Source organism: Castor canadensis, chromosome 8, assembly GCF_047511655.1.
Source record: "Castor canadensis chromosome 8, mCasCan1.hap1v2, whole genome shotgun sequence".
Classification (NCBI taxonomy): Eukaryota; Metazoa; Chordata; class Mammalia; order Rodentia; family Castoridae; genus Castor; species Castor canadensis.
The window spans coordinates 108,859,909-108,876,661 of NC_133393.1; the positions used below are offsets into that span (position 1 = coordinate 108,859,909).

The window sequence follows — 16,753 nt, forward strand, 5'->3', positions numbered from 1 at the left end:
ACTTAAAAAAAAAAAAATCTCCCTCTACCACTCCTATCGCTATATTCTATCTTTTTGGGCTTCTTTGCTTTTCTTTCCTTCCTCCCTTCTTCTCTCCCTCCCTATCTCTCTCCCTCCCTCCCTCCCTTCCTTCCTTTTTTCTTTCCCCCCTTCCTTCCTTCCTTCCTTCCTTGCTTCCTCCCTTTTTGGTGTTACTGGGATTTAAACTCAGGGCATCACACTTGCTAGGTAGGTGCTCTACCCTTTGAGCCACTCCGTCAGCCCTTCCCACTCTTAGAGTGTTCTTTTCCCAACATATTTGCATGGGTGGCTTCTTAATGCTCTCATTAATTCCTTTAAGGGCCTCACACATTCTGGGAAAGCTATTACTGAGCTATAGCCCTACCCTAACCACTTTCTCTTAACTAGCATATATACATATATTTCTGTCACTATCTCCTTATCCTCCATCAGTTTTCTTCATAGCACTTATCACATTCTAGTATGTGTTAATTTATTTGCTTTTTTGTGCTTCTGTTCCCATTACAGTGTAACCTTCTTGAAAGGAGCAACCTTGTTTTCTTCACTCCTTTGATCTGGGCATTTAAATTAATGCCTAGGGACTGGAGGCATGGCTTAAGTTGTGGAGCACTTGTCTGGCAGCCTTGAGGCCCTGAATTCAAACTCCAGTACTGAAAAAAAATTAATGCCTAGCACATAAGAGGCTTTCAGTAGATGTTTGGTAATTGAGTGGTATTTCATTACTGGAGATTCCTATAATACTGGTAAAGGTCAACTCCTGCTGTCAACACATAGCAATTAATGAGTTTTTTTTCATGGGCACTGTATGTCCCTGGTGAAAAGAATCTTGTTTTATATATTTCAGGATATTTCAAAGCTTTTGATTGTTCAGGTAAGAAAAATATCTTAGGCTGTAGCAGAGCATTTTATTCTTTTTTCCTTAAGGCTAATTCTTGGGCCCATATGTTATGATTCTGAATGGTTGATAGCAGCTAGTCTATTGGTATGGGAACCCATTATAATTAGCAAAAGAGATCACCTTGTATTGTGGCAACAACAATAGGATTTAGGAGGAGCAGGTACCAGATTATTAACAGGCTTTCTACCAATTTGAGGCGATAAAGAGTCTAGGTACCAGGGGCACTTTGCCTCATTAGTGTAGGGGAAAGACAATATTGGAGCACAAAGGGAAAGGAAAGCAGTAGTTTTCTCTTTCTGTGTAGGTTCCACATAATATAAATAATGACTAAACCTTGACATGTATTAACTCACATTTTAAGTCTGCCTCTAAAGGTAGAATGCCTTATCTCAAGATAATAAATGAAAGTGCTTTCCCTTTTAAAGCTAAAAAAAATGAAATAGGCATTTTAATATTTTTATGTATTTATACCTCAAAACAATACTAAAAGATAGGCAATAATTTTTCTTGGGTGTGGAAACCTAAATGAGTCTTAAGTTAGTACAGTTACTCATTTGGTAGAATTACCACGTAACTTTTGGTTACTTCACTCATCCACTTATATCTACCTTTGTTGTTGGGGTTTTTTGGTTTTTGATTTTTGGTTTGGCATTAATGGAATTTGAACTCAGGGCTTCACGCTTATTTGGCAGGCACTCTATTGTTTGAGCTACACTTCCATACCCTCATTTATATCTGCCTTTGGAAAATGTCCTAGCAAATGTTTCTCACAAGAAGATATGTATATTTTTTTACTTACTTATTTATGCAGGTATTTATTTGTTTATTTATTTATTTTGAGGCAGTCTTGCCATGTATCCTAGGCTGGCCTCGAACTTGGTATCTTCCTGCTTCAGCAGGATTATAGGTGTGTGCCACCACACCTGGCTTAAATATTTTATTAGTTTTTTGTAAGAACTAGTTATTGTTTTAGCTTGCCCTGTTGTTGCTGTTGTTTTGAGTTCAGTTTCCTCCTTAATTTACTTCTTGCAGTGCTGGGGATTGGATCACACATGCTAGGCAAGCGCTCTACCTTGAGCTCCATTTCCAGTCCTTTCTTCTTATTTTAAAGACTATTTCAGAAGTTTTAGTGTGTTTGGGTACCTTTTTGTTATTTAAATTATTTTAGTTTTCCAGTTTGTTAAGAGAAAACATAGTGGGTATAAAAGGCCTATTCTTTGTAGTTTTCTACCCACATAATTTTTTAGAAAGATCCGTGTACACTTGGAAAGAAATACTAATTGTTTTCTCTAGACATTAAACTTACTTGTTGATTTACACAGTTTTGACCAAGTGTTGTCAAAAAATAATGAATAAAAACTCAGGAGAAATTGCAAACACAAAAAAATTTAATTCCCATTCATGCATAATGCAGTCAGTTGATGCAGAAAAGCACGGAGCAGCACTCCGTGTTTATCATCAGTTGTGTTTAAATCACTGTATGATCTGCCAAGTGTTTCCCACCCTTAATTTTGAGAAAATCTGTCTCCCTAAAAAGCAAAACGTGCCCCCAAAGCAGTGTAAAAGTCAGTTTGCTTAATTTAAGTGATGAAGTGAAAATTTTAGATTTGTGGAGAGGCAGCATGTCTTTAGTGAAGTTGGATGGCATCATGGGAAAAATTAATCAAACATCCATAGTTCACTGAACTGTGCATCCTGAGCATTCCAGTTGTTCCTCAGTGGTGGTCTTCTTGGAACCATATATCTGCACATACAAAGGGTCTACTGTATTAAATTGTCATCATTTATGTTTTCTCAGTAACTGTATGATTCAAATCTATAGATACATTTAGTTTTTCTGTGCTTTAATTACACAAGGAAATCATAAATTCATTCTCCTTGTTGAAAAACAAAGTAGAAGTTTACAATACAGGCGTGTCTTCCTGTGCAGCCCTCCCCCTATCCTGACCCTTATTCCAAGCCATAATCCCTGCTGTCAGGTTGGCGTGTCTTCTTGGACTTCCTACCTATAGTTACACCTGCATATATGCAGGGAAATGGTGAGTATTTTCTGTTCTGAATTTTGCCCCAATGGTATTCAGTCTCTTATTTCTTTTATGTGTTGCTATTCTGCACATACTGAGTTTATTAGAAACATATTCAGTAGTGTTTTATTTTCATTATTCTTACTGTGACCTCTAGAGTAAATTTTGTTCATTTTCTTACTTTTTTGCCATAAATTCTTATTTACTAGATAACATGATTGAAACTCATCCTTGTTTTATTTTTAATAGGCATGATAAGCTTTAGAAACACTCTTTAGTGTGCTTGCCTCAGTAGCACACATGCTAAAATTGGAACAACACAGAGAAAATGAGCATGGTCCCTGTGCAGAGATGATATGCAAATTCGTAACACATTCCATGTTTTTAACAGGGCTGGAGGTATGGCTCGAGTGTTAAGAGCGCCTTCCTAGCAAGCATGAGGCCCTGAGTTCAAAACCCCAGTATATTCTGCCAAAAAAGAAAAACACTTTAGATTCTACCTGTTTGGTTTTGATTCAGTACAGTCATCCTCTGCATTCATGGGGGATTGATTCTAGGACCCCCACTCATGAATACCAAAATTGACATATTCTGTTCCATTGTATAAAATGACATATTTTCATGTAACACATCCTCTTATATCTTTTAAATCTCTAGATTACTAGTAATACTAATATAATGCAAATGCTACGTAAATAGTTATTACACTGCATTGTTTAGGGAATAGTGACAGGAACAAAAAGCCTGTACATGTTTAGCACAGATGCAACTTTTTTCCCTCCATTATTTCCCATCTCTGATTTGTTGAACCTGCAGTTTTAGAATGCATGTATATACAGGCCAACTGTACTTGACTTTTCTTTTTGTAAGCATGTTTAAAGTTGTTAAAATGATTACTTGATGTCTGTTTGTAGGATGCTGAAGAAGACCATGAAAGAACACATCAGATGGTTTTGTTAAGAAAGCTTTGCCTGCCAATGTTGTGTTTTCTGCTTCACACCATATTGCATAGCACTGGTCAGTATCAGGAATGCCTGCAGTTAGCAGATATGGTATCCTCTGAGCGCCACAAACTGTATCTGGTAAGGTGTAGAGCATTTGCAGTCTTAAATATTTGTGACTTCATATACGCTGTGGTAATTAATCTTGTGATGCTGTGTTTACATTTTTTAGTTGTTTTTAGATTTTCTGAAAGTAATGGTCCAGTTTCAATGCATGTACTTTTCCCCAAAATGTGTGTGCATGTATAAACAGTCAGAAGTATACAGAATGACTGAAAATGATATTGAGGCTCCTGAAGCACTTTAATATACTAGTTTCTGACCACATAACTTTTTTGGGAGTGGGACTGGGGTTTGAACTCAGGGCTTTGTGCTTGCAAAGTAGGTGCTCTATCACTTAAGCCACTCCTCCAGTCCATTTTGGTCTGGTTATTTTGGAGACAGGGGTTTCTGAAACTATTTGGCTGGACTGGCCTCGAACCATGACCCTCTCAGTCTCAGCCTCCAAAGTAACTAGGATTACAGGTATAAGCCACTGGCACCCAGCTGCCACATTAATCTTACAGAGTAATCAGATTTATTAGGTAACTCTGAGTTCATACTCTTCTCTCATTCTTATTTTTTTCTTTTTTAATATTAGGTATTTTCTAAGGAAGAACTGAGGAAGTTGCTGCAGAAACTAAGGGAATCCTCACTAATGCTTCTAGACCAGGGACTTGACCCATTAGGATATGAAATTCAGTCATAATTGCATCCACTTTTTGTATTCTCACTCATTTCCATAATAAATGGAGGGGTTTTTTTTAAAAATAAAATATACATATTTGTAATTACTGGCCATTTTCTTTTGCATTATTCTGGAGAAAAATGTAAAATTTAGACATTTGAATTTTGTACTTTTAGGTAATTATAATAGTTTGAAAATTCAATTTATCATACCAATATTTCCATTTTTTTATGAATTTAGACAAAAATGAAAACTTCTGTTCTTACAAACTCCAAGCTTATCTCTTTGTTATATAATAAAGAAGTTAAATTTGTTCTGTTTTTTTCCTTAATCATAAGTACGCTGATATCTTAAAATTATAAAGAAGATGGAAAGTAGATTCACTTTCAAGCCAGGTATGAATTTCTCATTGGTCATAAAATTTAATATTTTAAAAAACATTAATAGGATGAATATACAAGTTTCAAAAATAATAATACATTTTTTCTTTATTTAGAAAACATTTTTAGTTTCCTGTCATTCAAAAATCTGCTGTTAAAGTAAGTCAGAGCATGCAAAGACGTTATAGCGTCTGGCCCACGGCCAGCACTGAATACACTGGGGAATGCAACATGACTAAGGTCTATTCCGGTCCTCGTTGCTCAAGCCATTCTAATGGTACCATTAAAAAACACAAATAATCTGAGCAGGAAAAACCTATCTCCCTCCAGCTGAAAGGTGTCTGAGGAATTAGTATATGGGCTGAGGTTTGAGTAACACCATAGGTGATAACTAGCTAAATGGGGACATTCTGGCTTAAATCCTATATAGGTATTGAAATTTCTCTTCCACCCAAGGCAGACATATCAATTGATCACAGCATTGCTTCCTGGACATCAGTTGGAAAGAGGCATGGAGGCAATGGATGCTGCCTCATGTTTTCTGTACACCAGTGAAAGTGATTCAAAGATGGAAGGGCTTACTTACCAAAACCTTATTGAGTTTATATTTTTATGCCTTACTATGCATTCACTTTTTAGTTTGTTTTTGGTTTTATCGTTTTTTGTTTTTGGTTTTTTTTAAGACAGGGTCTTGCCATGTAGGCCAGGTACTGAGGCTGAGCTACAACTCTCCATGTAGCATGTAGCACAGTCTGGCCTCAAACTTGTGATCTTCCTGCCTCAGGCTCCCAAGTACCACCACACCTGTTTAAAATACGTTACTAGACTTATCGAAGGACAAGTATTGAAAACAGCCTGTCCTGTTTTCTTTGAAGAAATCTTTGACCACCTCTCCCTCCCCAAGTGTTTTTTTTTTGTTTTGTTTCTTTCTTTGGCTGCAATTGGAGTCTTAAACTCAGGGCCTCCTGCTTGCTAGGCAGGCACTTTTATCGCTTGTGCCACTCTGCCAGCCATTTTTTGTGATGAGTGAGTTTTTTCAAGATAGGATCTCAAGGACTGTTTGCCCAGGGCTGGCTTCAAACCACAATCCATAACTGCCTCCTGAGTTGATAGGATTACAGATTACAGACCTGAGCCACCCAGTGCCTGGCCCTCCCCAGGTTGCAGGAAGGCTATACCTAGTGGACCATATTTTGTTTCTTCAGAACACTCATTTATCATAGTTCATCGTTGTTTGGTACCCGTCTTCTCAGTAAGTTCTAAAGAAGGGGACCTGGTCTGGTGTCACTTGCCATCCTCTCCCAGGTGCCAAGTAGTCACTTGGCAGGTGCTCAATTTGAGTAATTCTCACACAAAAGAAAATTAGAACTGCCAATCAGACTAATTAGAACTATCAAGACTGAGTAAAGGACTTTATATCTTTCTCTTCATACTTTTCCACATTGTTCAGCAAGCAAAAGTAGCTTTTTTTTTTTTTCTAGTAATAAAGTCTTTGGAAGACAGACTTCTGTCACACTTTACCATAGAGAAAGATCAGGTTGAATAATTTGAGTTCAGAGAGCTTCTCTGAAATACAAACTACATTAAAAAATATTAATAGAACCAGTAGCCATCAATAAAGCAGTATAATATAAAAGTTAACCTTTAGGCTTGAGATATGGATAATATGAATAATGACTTTTTTTAAATACGTGGAAAACACTAAAGTGAGCAGTTTCAGCAACCAATGAAGAAAAAACAATGTTTGTTTTTAGCATAGTTGATTAAAGATTTATTTTTCTGTGTAAAATAAAGCAATGAAAAGTCAGTGTTGTAACCAAAACTAGTTACAAGATACTGAATGTTGGTAACAACTTCACTTGAAATTTTTTTTTTTTTTTTGGGCAGTACTAGGGCTTGAACTCAGGGCCTACACCTTAAGACACTCCACCAGCCGTGTGTGTGTGTGTGTGTGTGTGTGTGTGTGTGTGTGTGTGTGTGTGTGTGTGTGTTTTGTTTTGTTTTGTTTTGTTTTGTTTTTTTGAGAAAGGGGCTCCCGACACTCCACCAGCCGTGGGTGTGTGTGTTTGTGTGTGTGTGTGTGTGTGTGTGTTTTGTTTTGTTTTGTTTTTTTGAGAAAGGGGCTCCCGACACTCCACCAGCCGTGGGTGTGTGTGTGTTGGGTGGGTGTGTGGGTGGGTGTGTGTGTTGGGTTTGTTTTTTTTTTTTTTTTTTTTTTTTTTTTGAGAAAGGGGCTCCCGAACTATTTCCTTGGGCTAGCTTTGAACCATTACAGGTGTGAACCACCGGCACCTGGCTAAAATATTTAATTTTTTTTTGATGAAACATGAATAGATGTTAAAATGAAAGTTGATAGACTCTTAATCAAAGCACAGTCTAAATTCTTAGTAGTTTATAGAGATAATATTTTCATATTCTAGCTATTCATTATTTTCAAATCAGTAAGATCAGAAAGATGTAACTTAATGGTTTGTAATTCTAGTTAAGAGAAGGCTAAAAGACTTGTACCTTAACATAGAAATCCTTAAATACGTTCTGATACCATCAGCAAAGGCTATGAAATTCCTCCAGTGCTGCCTCAAAGGATCTTCTGGGAAAATAGGGTGGGCCCTATACCATTTGTATAGGTAACTTTGTAACTTCGATTAGAAACCTGTAAGACACTTGTTCCTTGAGGGACTGAACATGATGCTTTTGGCTGTACCTCAGTTTTTAATTCTTAAAAAAACTCAAACGTGGGCTGGAGGAGTGCTTCAAGCCATGGAGCACCCACCTAGGAAGTACCAAGCCCTGAGTTCAAACCTAATAGGGGCGTGGGGGGAATGGGGACTCAAACATGCTGATTCTTTTGTTTAAAAAATTTTCAGTTTAATGGTGAGTTAGTAACAAACAAATATACAAAATTGACATTCACATTTCCATGCATTGTATTATGGACCAGTTGAAAATTCTAAACTATACAAGCAGGTTTTTGTATCCGTAATTTCAGTTACTGCCACATAAACATGATTTGCAAAAACAGTTTTTCACTTTCTATCAGACTGTTGAAGATAAGTTATGATTTTGGCCTTGAGGGGAAAAACTCATTCTCAAAGCAGTGTGAATATGAATTTGCACAAACTTTCTGGAGACAAATTATGTAGTATACAGCCAAAATTCAAAAGTGTTCTTCACCTGCACAAATTTGAACTTGGACTGAATTTTTTATTTTTATTTATTTTGGGGGGGGCACGGTAGTGGGGATTCAACACAGGGCCTTACGTTTACTAGGTAAGTGTTCTAACATGGATGCTAAATATTTGATACTTGATAGTAATGATGTTAAACCTCTTGGGAGTGAAAATAATATGGAATAATACAGGAAATGTACTTACTTTTTAGGTTCACCAAAGTACTTAGGGGTCAATGATGTGATATCTGTAGTTTACCTTTAAAAGTGTAAACAAATATGCCAAAATACTGTTAAGTCTACTTTATGAGCATACCTATGACAGCTCATCATGCTGTCTCTCTTCTACATGTTAGGGTTTTTTTTTTTGTTTTTTTAAGAAAATGTTTAAAATAAAGCTGGCGCCTGTGGTTCAAGATGGGATGGCTCACGTCTGTAATCCTAGCTACTTGGGAGGCAGAGATCAGGAGGATCGAGGTTCCAAGCCAACCTGGACAAATAGTTCGCAAGACCTTATCTGGAAAAACCCTGCACAAAAAAGGGCTGGCGGAGTGGCTCGAAGTGTAGGCCCTAAGTTCAAACCCCAGTACCGGGAAAAAGAAAAATGCTTTCAGTTAAGTACTGTTTTCCCCTCTCGCGGGAAGACTAAATTTGTCTAACATCTGTCTCACCCGTGAAATTAACCAAGAGTGTCTACACAAGCTTGAGAGCAGCTGCCCAGCAAGGCCGGTACGCTGACACACCGGGACACCCCAACTGGGTCGCGCTTACGCGAGCCAGGCGAGGGAACCAGGAGGACCGGAACCAAGCCGGCAGCGCTCTGCGCCCCGCCTCAGCGCGCCTGCGCAGGAGGAGCGGCGAGCCCCCCGCCCCCCCGGGGCGGAAGTGAGGGCGCCCCGAGTCACGTCGCCGCGGGCGGAGGCGCGGCGGGGCGGGGCGGCGCGGACGTGCTGCCGCGTACTGTTCGGCTGGAAGGGCGGCGGCGCGTGTGTGCGCAGCCTGCGCCGCGGCCCGCGCGGGTTCCGACTGGTGCATGCCTCTCCCTGGCCGGACCGGGAGGCCTTCGTCTGCGAGGACGCGGCGGTGGAGGCGAAGGGCAGCCGGAGGCCGGCCGGACTCCTCTCTCAGAGGCTGGACGACTCCGGCTCCGCGGAGGTCGCCGCTCAGCCGGCGGCGGGCATCATGGCATCGCTGGCCGACCGAGTACGGGGCAATGGGAGAATCGCCGCCGGGCTCCTGTTCAACCTGCTGGTGTCCATCTGCATCGTGTTCCTCAACAAGTGGATCTATGTGCACCATGGCTTCCCTAACATGAGCCTGACCCTGGTGCACTTCGTGGTCACCTGGCTGGGCTTGTACATCTGCCAGAAGCTGGACATCTTTGCCCCCAAAAGTCTGCAGCCCTCCAAGCTCCTCCTCCTGGCCCTCAGCTTCTGTGGCTTTGTGGTCTTCACCAACCTTTCTCTGCAGAACAACACGATAGGCACCTATCAGCTGGCCAAGGCCATGACCACGCCGGTGATCATAGCCATCCAGACCTTCTGCTATCAGAAAAGCTTCTCCACCAGGATACGGCTCACGCTGGTGAGTAGCGCCAGCTGACCCCGTTGTCCCTCGCCACCCGCCTCGCGGACGTTCTGTCCCCGGGAAGTTCGAATGCACGGTTGCTTGACCTTGCGTCACGCTCTTCCCCATCATTTGAATCCACCTTTGAGTCATGCTCTGCGAGCACGTGAACTTCAGGCTTATTTGGGGGACCAGGAAAAGCCAACTTGGCATTCCGTTGGTCTCTTGGCCCAGAATGGGCTTGTGTAGGTTTTAGCAATGGAAAACTTTAAATGTTGTGATTTGCTAAGAAAAGCAAGATGAATTAGGTGGTGCAATCCAAAGTATCCGAAACATCTAGAAAAACTCAAACTGGTAACAGCCCTCCTCGGGTGAATCAAACTACGTGTGATAATCATAAAAAGGCTTAACATAAAATGTCTCAGAATTTGTCTGCATCTTCAAATAAAAGGAAGCTCACTAAAATGAGTTTAGCATTTAGGAACTTGTAATGATTGAGATCTTAGTATTTTCGTTGTGTTTGTGCATATATGTTTAGAGACTTACCTGTGCATGCATAGGTGTTTTCTTGCAAAGCACAAATGCATGGACATATTATTTTTCCACAAATTTAAAGTATAGTTATATGTGAGTATCAATATGGAGTTATCACATTTCAAATTTAGGATTAACAATCAGTTTCCCAAGTGAAAAAAATTATACGGTATACAACTCATTGTTTCCAAGTTATGTGTTGTTTATAATTAGCCTTGAAAGACACCGTGAAAGGAATAATAAATTTGTTTTCTTGAATTTAATCTGAACAGCATTTACCTCTTTTTCTTTTCAGATTCCTATAACTTTAGGTGTAATCCTAAATTCTTATTACGATGTGAAGTTTAATTTCCTTGGAATGGTGTTTGCTGCTCTGGGTGTTTTAGTTACATCCCTTTATCAAGTGGTTGGTAATTTTTTTTCTTTATGTGCCTTTTTAGCAGATTTCATAGATTTTGAAGCTGTATCCCAAGGTTTAGAAAATACAGTATAGAGACAATAGACTGTTGGGAAGAAAGCATAATTGCATAAATGTCTGACTCCAGGTGAAGAGGAGAAAGGAGACAGAAACTTGGTGTGTGATGCTCACCAAATACCTACCTGTTTGTAAGTGTATGATACCCATGCTTAACAGTCTGGGTTTGGGGCAAAGTTGCATTATTTTCTGGGAAATCTTCACAAAATGAATAGTAAGACTTTTTACTTCCTAAGTTTATTGGTTATATTTATCATTTAGTCTTTAATTGTGAAGTTACCATAAAGAAGGAGTGTACTTTCAGAAATTTGAAAAAGGAAGAAAAATTTTGCAATTACAGATTTTTTTTTGCTTCAAAAAATATGCTGCTGTTACAACTTGTCTGATTTATGTAAATCACTATTTTATAGCAATAGGTTTTTTTATTTCTTATGTAAGCATGGTGCCTTGCCTATAGCCAGAATTCATTAAAAATTTGTTCAGGGATTCACTTCATTATCATAAATCTCAACAAGTATTTTTTGTTTCTTATGTAGTGGGAGACAATATCTCCATGTAGGGTTCTGTGAAACAGTATTTTCTCTATACTGAAAACCTTGGTCTGGAAATTCTGGGTGTGCCTGCATGGGGAATCAAAGCCAAAATGTGTAAGCAATTTTACTTTTTCACAAACATAAACTGTTTAGAAAAGAAGGCATCCTTGTTAGGAATGTTAGCTGTTCCTTAACACAGCCCTAGAAACTTAAATGCCATTTTAGAAACATTGTTACAGAAAAATACTACCCTCTTGAATATTTTATTTTTTGTGTGTTTTTTTTTTTTTCCTTACAGTGCTGGGGCTGGAACACAGGGCCTCCCTGCACATTAAGCAGCACTCTACCACTGAGCTAAATCCCACCCCCTCCTTTTTCATCTTATTTTGAGACAGGCTCTTAATAAATGGCTGGAGGTGGCCTTGAACTTGTGATCCTCCTGCCTCAACCTCCCAAGCAGCTGAAATTATAAGCATGAAATTCTATGCCCAGCTTATTTGTTGAGTATCGGAATTTTTTTCATTGTTATTGTTTTAAGACGATCTTGCTATGTAGCCCAGGCTGGCCTTAAACTCAAGATCATCCCTTCTTCCACCTCCCAGGTGCCAGGATTGCAGGTAATCCAGGATTGCCCCATCACGCTTGGCTTAAGTACGGGAATTTCTTGTACTTCTTATACATAAATTCAGTCCACAGTACTCACTGTGTCAGTATGATCATTTTTGTTCACACAAGTCTCATAACTGCTATAAATTAGAATCAAGGAATTTTATATGCCTAAGGTAGATATTTGAAATGAGATTGACCAAAAATGACTGTAGACTGACTAAGGTTCTATTATCAATAAACAGTTAAGTTACTATGACAGGATAGATAGATTCCCGCCCCCCCCCCCCCCCAAAAATACCCTTTAAGGAAAGTTGTGTCTGCCCGTTGTATTCCAGTGGAGTCTAAGTTACTTCTTCTTACACTGTTGAGGAAGTCATTAGCTATTTATTTGCTTTAGTTGCAGAAAGATAGTTGATTCATTCAGCACACATTGTTTCTTTATGCTTATCTTTGAGGATACACAAATGAAAAGCAGCTACAATCCAGCATTACAGATGTACATGTAGACAACTAGTCACAGTAGTATACCTTGGGATATAAAGAAGTTCTGAGGAGCACCGAGGAAAAAGTGAAGTTCTGCATTGCGTGTGCGTGTGTGTGTAGTGGAGGGAGAGGGTGATGAGCAGAGACTTGAAGGAAAGTTAACAGTTTAAGCCAAAGGATGTTGCAAGTATTGGTTACTCATGCCTGTAATCCTAGTTACTTAGGAGGCTGAGATTGGGAGGATCGAGTTTCGAGGCTAGCCCGAGCATTTAGTCTGAGAGACCCTGTCTCCAAAATACCCAGAGCAAAATGGACTGGAGGTGTGGCTCCTGAATCCCTGAGTTCAAACCCCAGTCCCACCAAAAAAAAAAAAAAACACTAAAGGAGGCATAAGAGTTTACTCAGTTGTAAAATCTCCACATCTTCTGTTGAAATATGTATGAAAGTACAGCTTATTTTGGAGCATTTAGTTTTCTCCTGAAGGCTAGACTCTAGTACATTGTGGCAAGACAAGGCCGAGGAGTAGCTAAGACCAGATGTCAGAATCTTGATGTCATGCTGAGGTGTCTTTATTTTGCATGCACCAGGAGAGGAGCTTACATTGGGAAGTGACTTGATCATTTCCTATGTTTAAGAAAAAGTAACTGGTGGCCATGAAGAGTAAAATAAGAGAGAGGAGAAAGGGCAACCATCACAGAAGCTAGGAACGTCTCTGTGCTTTCAGGAGAAAGCAGCAAGGGCCTAGTCTCAGGCAGTGGTGTGTACTTGGAAAGGTGAAAGACCTTTGGGAGGAAGAATTAATAGTACCTGACTCTGTGAGAGTGAGGGAAGTAAGGAGTCGGACTCTTGGCGGGGATGATAGCACTGTTGGAGTGCCTCGAGAGGAGCTCATTTATAGAGGAAGGATTTTGTTTTTAAACACGTTCTGCAAGCTAAGTGAACATGGCCAGGAAACTGTAGAAGGTAAGATGTTAATGACACAGGCTCAGGGAATAGTAGCTCAGTGGTAGAGTGCTTACCTGGCATGCGTGAGGCTCTGGGTTCCAATCCCAGTACCATGGGGTGGGGGGAGACTCTAGGAAGGAGGTCAGAACTACAGATGTGAGCAGGACGTGGAGGTGATGGTATGTTCTAGAAGGGCATCAGAGGTGTGGCAGGCAGAAGCCAGGATGCACTGAAGTGAGGGACAGTGAGGCCCACAGTCCAGGCGTTTTTGTCGTGGAGGAGGGGAGGCTCCCAGCTGCCTAGTGAGGCTACAGCAGGACACAGGTGGAGTGTGCACTCTGCATCCATCCATTTTTGCTCACTGCTCTGCCCCCAGGAATAGGCAGCAGAAGAATCAATTCTTTGTCCTTCATATTCACAGAAGACTCTTAGTTACAGCTGGCAGGAGTATGCTTCACATTTCCTGCTTTTCTATTTTTGTACTGGTGAGTTTCTGTAGACTTAGTGTATGTAACAGAATAGCCAGAGCTACAGGGAAAAAGGTAGTGGAAGGCATTCAGATCTTACTCTGACAAGGAGCATTTTTCAAAGCCTCCCTTGCAGTCAAGCATCTTGAGGATTGGTAGGATTTGAGGTTTTGAAGTAGTGGTCTTACTGAAGGATACAGTGTTTGGGGTTTATTACCTAGTGTACCTAGGGTTTACTGGTGGGAGTCGGGGGAATAGTGTCCACAGAAAGGTCCATTCATAGAAGAAAATTGCCTCTACCATTAAGTTCCTAAAGTATCTAGGAACCACACATCCCTTTTAAGCTGCACCCATGGTAGCCATGTTGAAATAACCAGTTAATCTGTCAGTCTCCTGACCTGCCCCTCAATCTTTTTTCTTTTTTGGCCATTTTTAGAAAGAAAAGAGATCTAGCACTGCATCTATATCCTGCTTAGATCACCTAAATTTCCATTCCCTCCTTATTTTCCCAATAACCCTCATGCGTGTGGGCCCCTCAATGAGTTTACTTTTTCCTACTTAGTACATCAGGAAAGTAGAGAGGATTTTCCCCCTCGTACGGAACTGAGAAGAAAATAATTATGAGATACTGAGTTTTTAAAGCTCATTTAATCCAGGGTGCATAAAGGGCATTCATATATCTTACTGGTGTCTGAAGTCTTGTAAAGAAGGCATTTCCTCTCCTCCAGCCTGCACCCCACCTCTCCATCTCTGTGGCTAGCGGCATGTTTAATTAGGTGATGTTTTTCCTTTGCACTTGACTTATTTTATCTCCTAATTTTCAGTGGGTGGGAGCCAAACAGCATGAATTGCAAGTCAACTCAATGCAGCTGCTGTACTACCAGGCTCCAATGTCATCGGCCATGCTGCTCATTGCTGTGCCCTTCTTTGAGCCAGTGTTTGGAGAGGGGGGAATATTTGGTCCCTGGTCACTTTCTGCTTTGGTAAGTTCTGTTTGGTGTCGATAATAACTCCTCCAGTATTAATGCGGTTTTTAGTTTTCAGAGATCTAGTTCAGATCCATTCTTATGTTTATTCCTCATAATTACCCTTTATGGAAGGCTTAAAAGGTAAGGATAATTTTTCAGATGATAAAACATGCTACAGAAAAGTAACAGGACCTGCCTAAGGTTAAATCAGAGGCAAAACCAGGACAGCAGTTCAGATCTGATGCCTGGTGACTGTTCTGACCATGCCAAACTGTAGTCTGCAAGTTGTTTGGGCATTTTGTCTTAATTTTATTATTTTAACCATGAAAATATAGCTTCATTTGGCTTGTTTTAAAATAAATAGTATGTTCTCACTGTAAACATTATGAACATACATTAAAAAATGAAGAAAATGAAGGCTCCCTGGAAGTCCATCGTGCTATGTGTTATCTTTACATTACCTTAATGTTTTGGTAATGATCATTTCATGGATCTCTCTTTTTTTTTGGCAGTTCTGGGGTTTGAACACAGGGCCTCACACTTGCTAGGCAGGCACTCTACCACTTGATCCACTCCACCAACCTATGGATCTCTTTCTTATATACACGTGTGTGTGTGTGTGTGTGTGTGTGTGTGTGTGTGTGTGTGTGTGTGTGTGTGTTTATATAGTGGAATCATGTGGTTTTTATCCTGGATTCCCATTCATGCGCACTTCAGTATCTATTACCCCATCTGTGCCTCCTAAAGTAAATCATGCTTGCTGGGCACCAGTGGCTCATGCCTGTAATCTTAGCTACTTGGGAGGCTGAGATCGGGAGGATCAAGATGTGAGACCAGCCCAGGCTGGCCGCCAACCCCAAAATAACCAGAGCAAAATGGACTGGAGGTGTGGCTCAAGTGCACCTGCTTTGCAGGCCTGAAGCCCTGAGTTCAAACCCCAGTCCCACCAAAAAAAAAAAAGTAGCCAGGTACTGGTGGCTTGCCCCTGTAATCCTAGCTACATGGGAGACAGAGATCAGGAGGATCGAGGCTCGAAGCCAGCCCAAGTAAATAGTTTGCAAGACCCTATTTTGAAAATACCTAACACAAAAAAAGGGCTGGTGGAGTAGCTCAAGGTATAGGCCCTGATTTAAGACCCTGTACCACAAAAAAAAAAAAAAAAAAAAGTAAATCATGCTCACATTCTAGCATTTGTTCTTTCATAGTTTCATCCTTGCTACATGTACCCACATAAACACACAAACATGAATTAAACATTTTGTTTTTGATAAAAGTGGGATCATATGCTTTTTAAAAATTAAATCCAGGGCCTCACTCAGGGTAAGCAGGAGCTGTACCACTGAGGCACACCCTTACCCCTTACACATGTCTTTCTGTGTTGCTTTTCTCAGTGTCTGTATAATAGACCCTTTTGGGTATTCACTTTTTTTCCTGTTCTTTAACACTGGCAGCAGTGATATGATGACCATCCTTGTATGTGTCCTCATGTACTGATGATCCCCTACCCCCATGGAACAGAGTGGAACGGATTGATGAAAAGTATGTGCACTTTGGGGACTTTAAGTAAGAAAGTAAAATCCCCTTTGTCTTGGTCAACTCAGGCTGCTATTACAGAATCACCAGGGACTGGGTGGCTTGAACAGCACATGCTTACCTTTCCATTCTGGAGGCTGGTAGTCTGCGACTGGGAAGCCTGCGTGGTTGTGATCTTGGTGAGGGCCACTCTCTGTTCACAGTAGAGAGAGAGAAGCAAGCTCTCTCATATCTCTTATTCTAAGGGTGCTACTCCCATTCATGAGGGTTCTACACTCTGACTTAGTCACCTCCTAATGTCATCATGTTAAGGGTTAAGATTTCAATGTAAAAATTTCAGGACAACACAAACACCTTTCTTACGATGAATTTATTCTTCCTATAACTATAACTTTTGGAACACAGTCAGTGGGAGTGTCT

The 16,753-nt window shown here is 40.4% G+C and overlaps 2 protein-coding genes and 1 non-coding gene across 10 annotated transcripts in view; all 3 read left to right on the forward strand.

The window, feature by feature from the left end:
• Window positions 1-4,984, forward strand: part of Nup107 (nucleoporin 107) — a 46,409-nt gene extending 41,425 nt beyond the window's left edge. For all 6 annotated transcript variants that reach the window (XM_074083864.1, XM_074083863.1, XM_074083866.1 and 3 more), the window contains 2 exons: window positions 3,858-4,025; window positions 4,585-4,984. In XM_074083864.1, the coding sequence (XP_073939965.1) occupies window positions 3,858-4,025; window positions 4,585-4,692 (276 nt within the window). In that variant the 3' untranslated portion in view covers window positions 4,693-4,984. The remainder of the gene's footprint in view (window positions 1-3,857; window positions 4,026-4,584) is intronic.
• On the forward strand, window positions 3,223-3,329 carry LOC141426055 (U6 spliceosomal RNA). Its single transcript, XR_012451164.1, has one exon. It is a non-coding gene; the product is annotated as a U6 spliceosomal RNA (small nuclear RNA).
• Window positions 4,985-9,166: 4,182 nt separating the features above from the next.
• Slc35e3 (solute carrier family 35 member E3) overlaps window positions 9,167-16,753 on the forward strand; it is a 51,740-nt gene continuing 44,153 nt past the window's right edge. Inside the window, exons 1-3 of one of the 3 annotated variants that reach the window (XM_074083873.1) lie at window positions 9,167-9,804; window positions 10,616-10,726; window positions 14,657-14,815. In XM_074083873.1, the coding sequence (XP_073939974.1) occupies window positions 9,403-9,804; window positions 10,616-10,726; window positions 14,657-14,815 (672 nt within the window). In that variant the 5' untranslated portion in view covers window positions 9,167-9,402. The remainder of the gene's footprint in view (window positions 9,805-10,615; window positions 10,727-14,656; window positions 14,816-16,753) is intronic. The other 2 variants (XM_020174586.2, XM_074083874.1) reach the window with 2 other exon arrangements.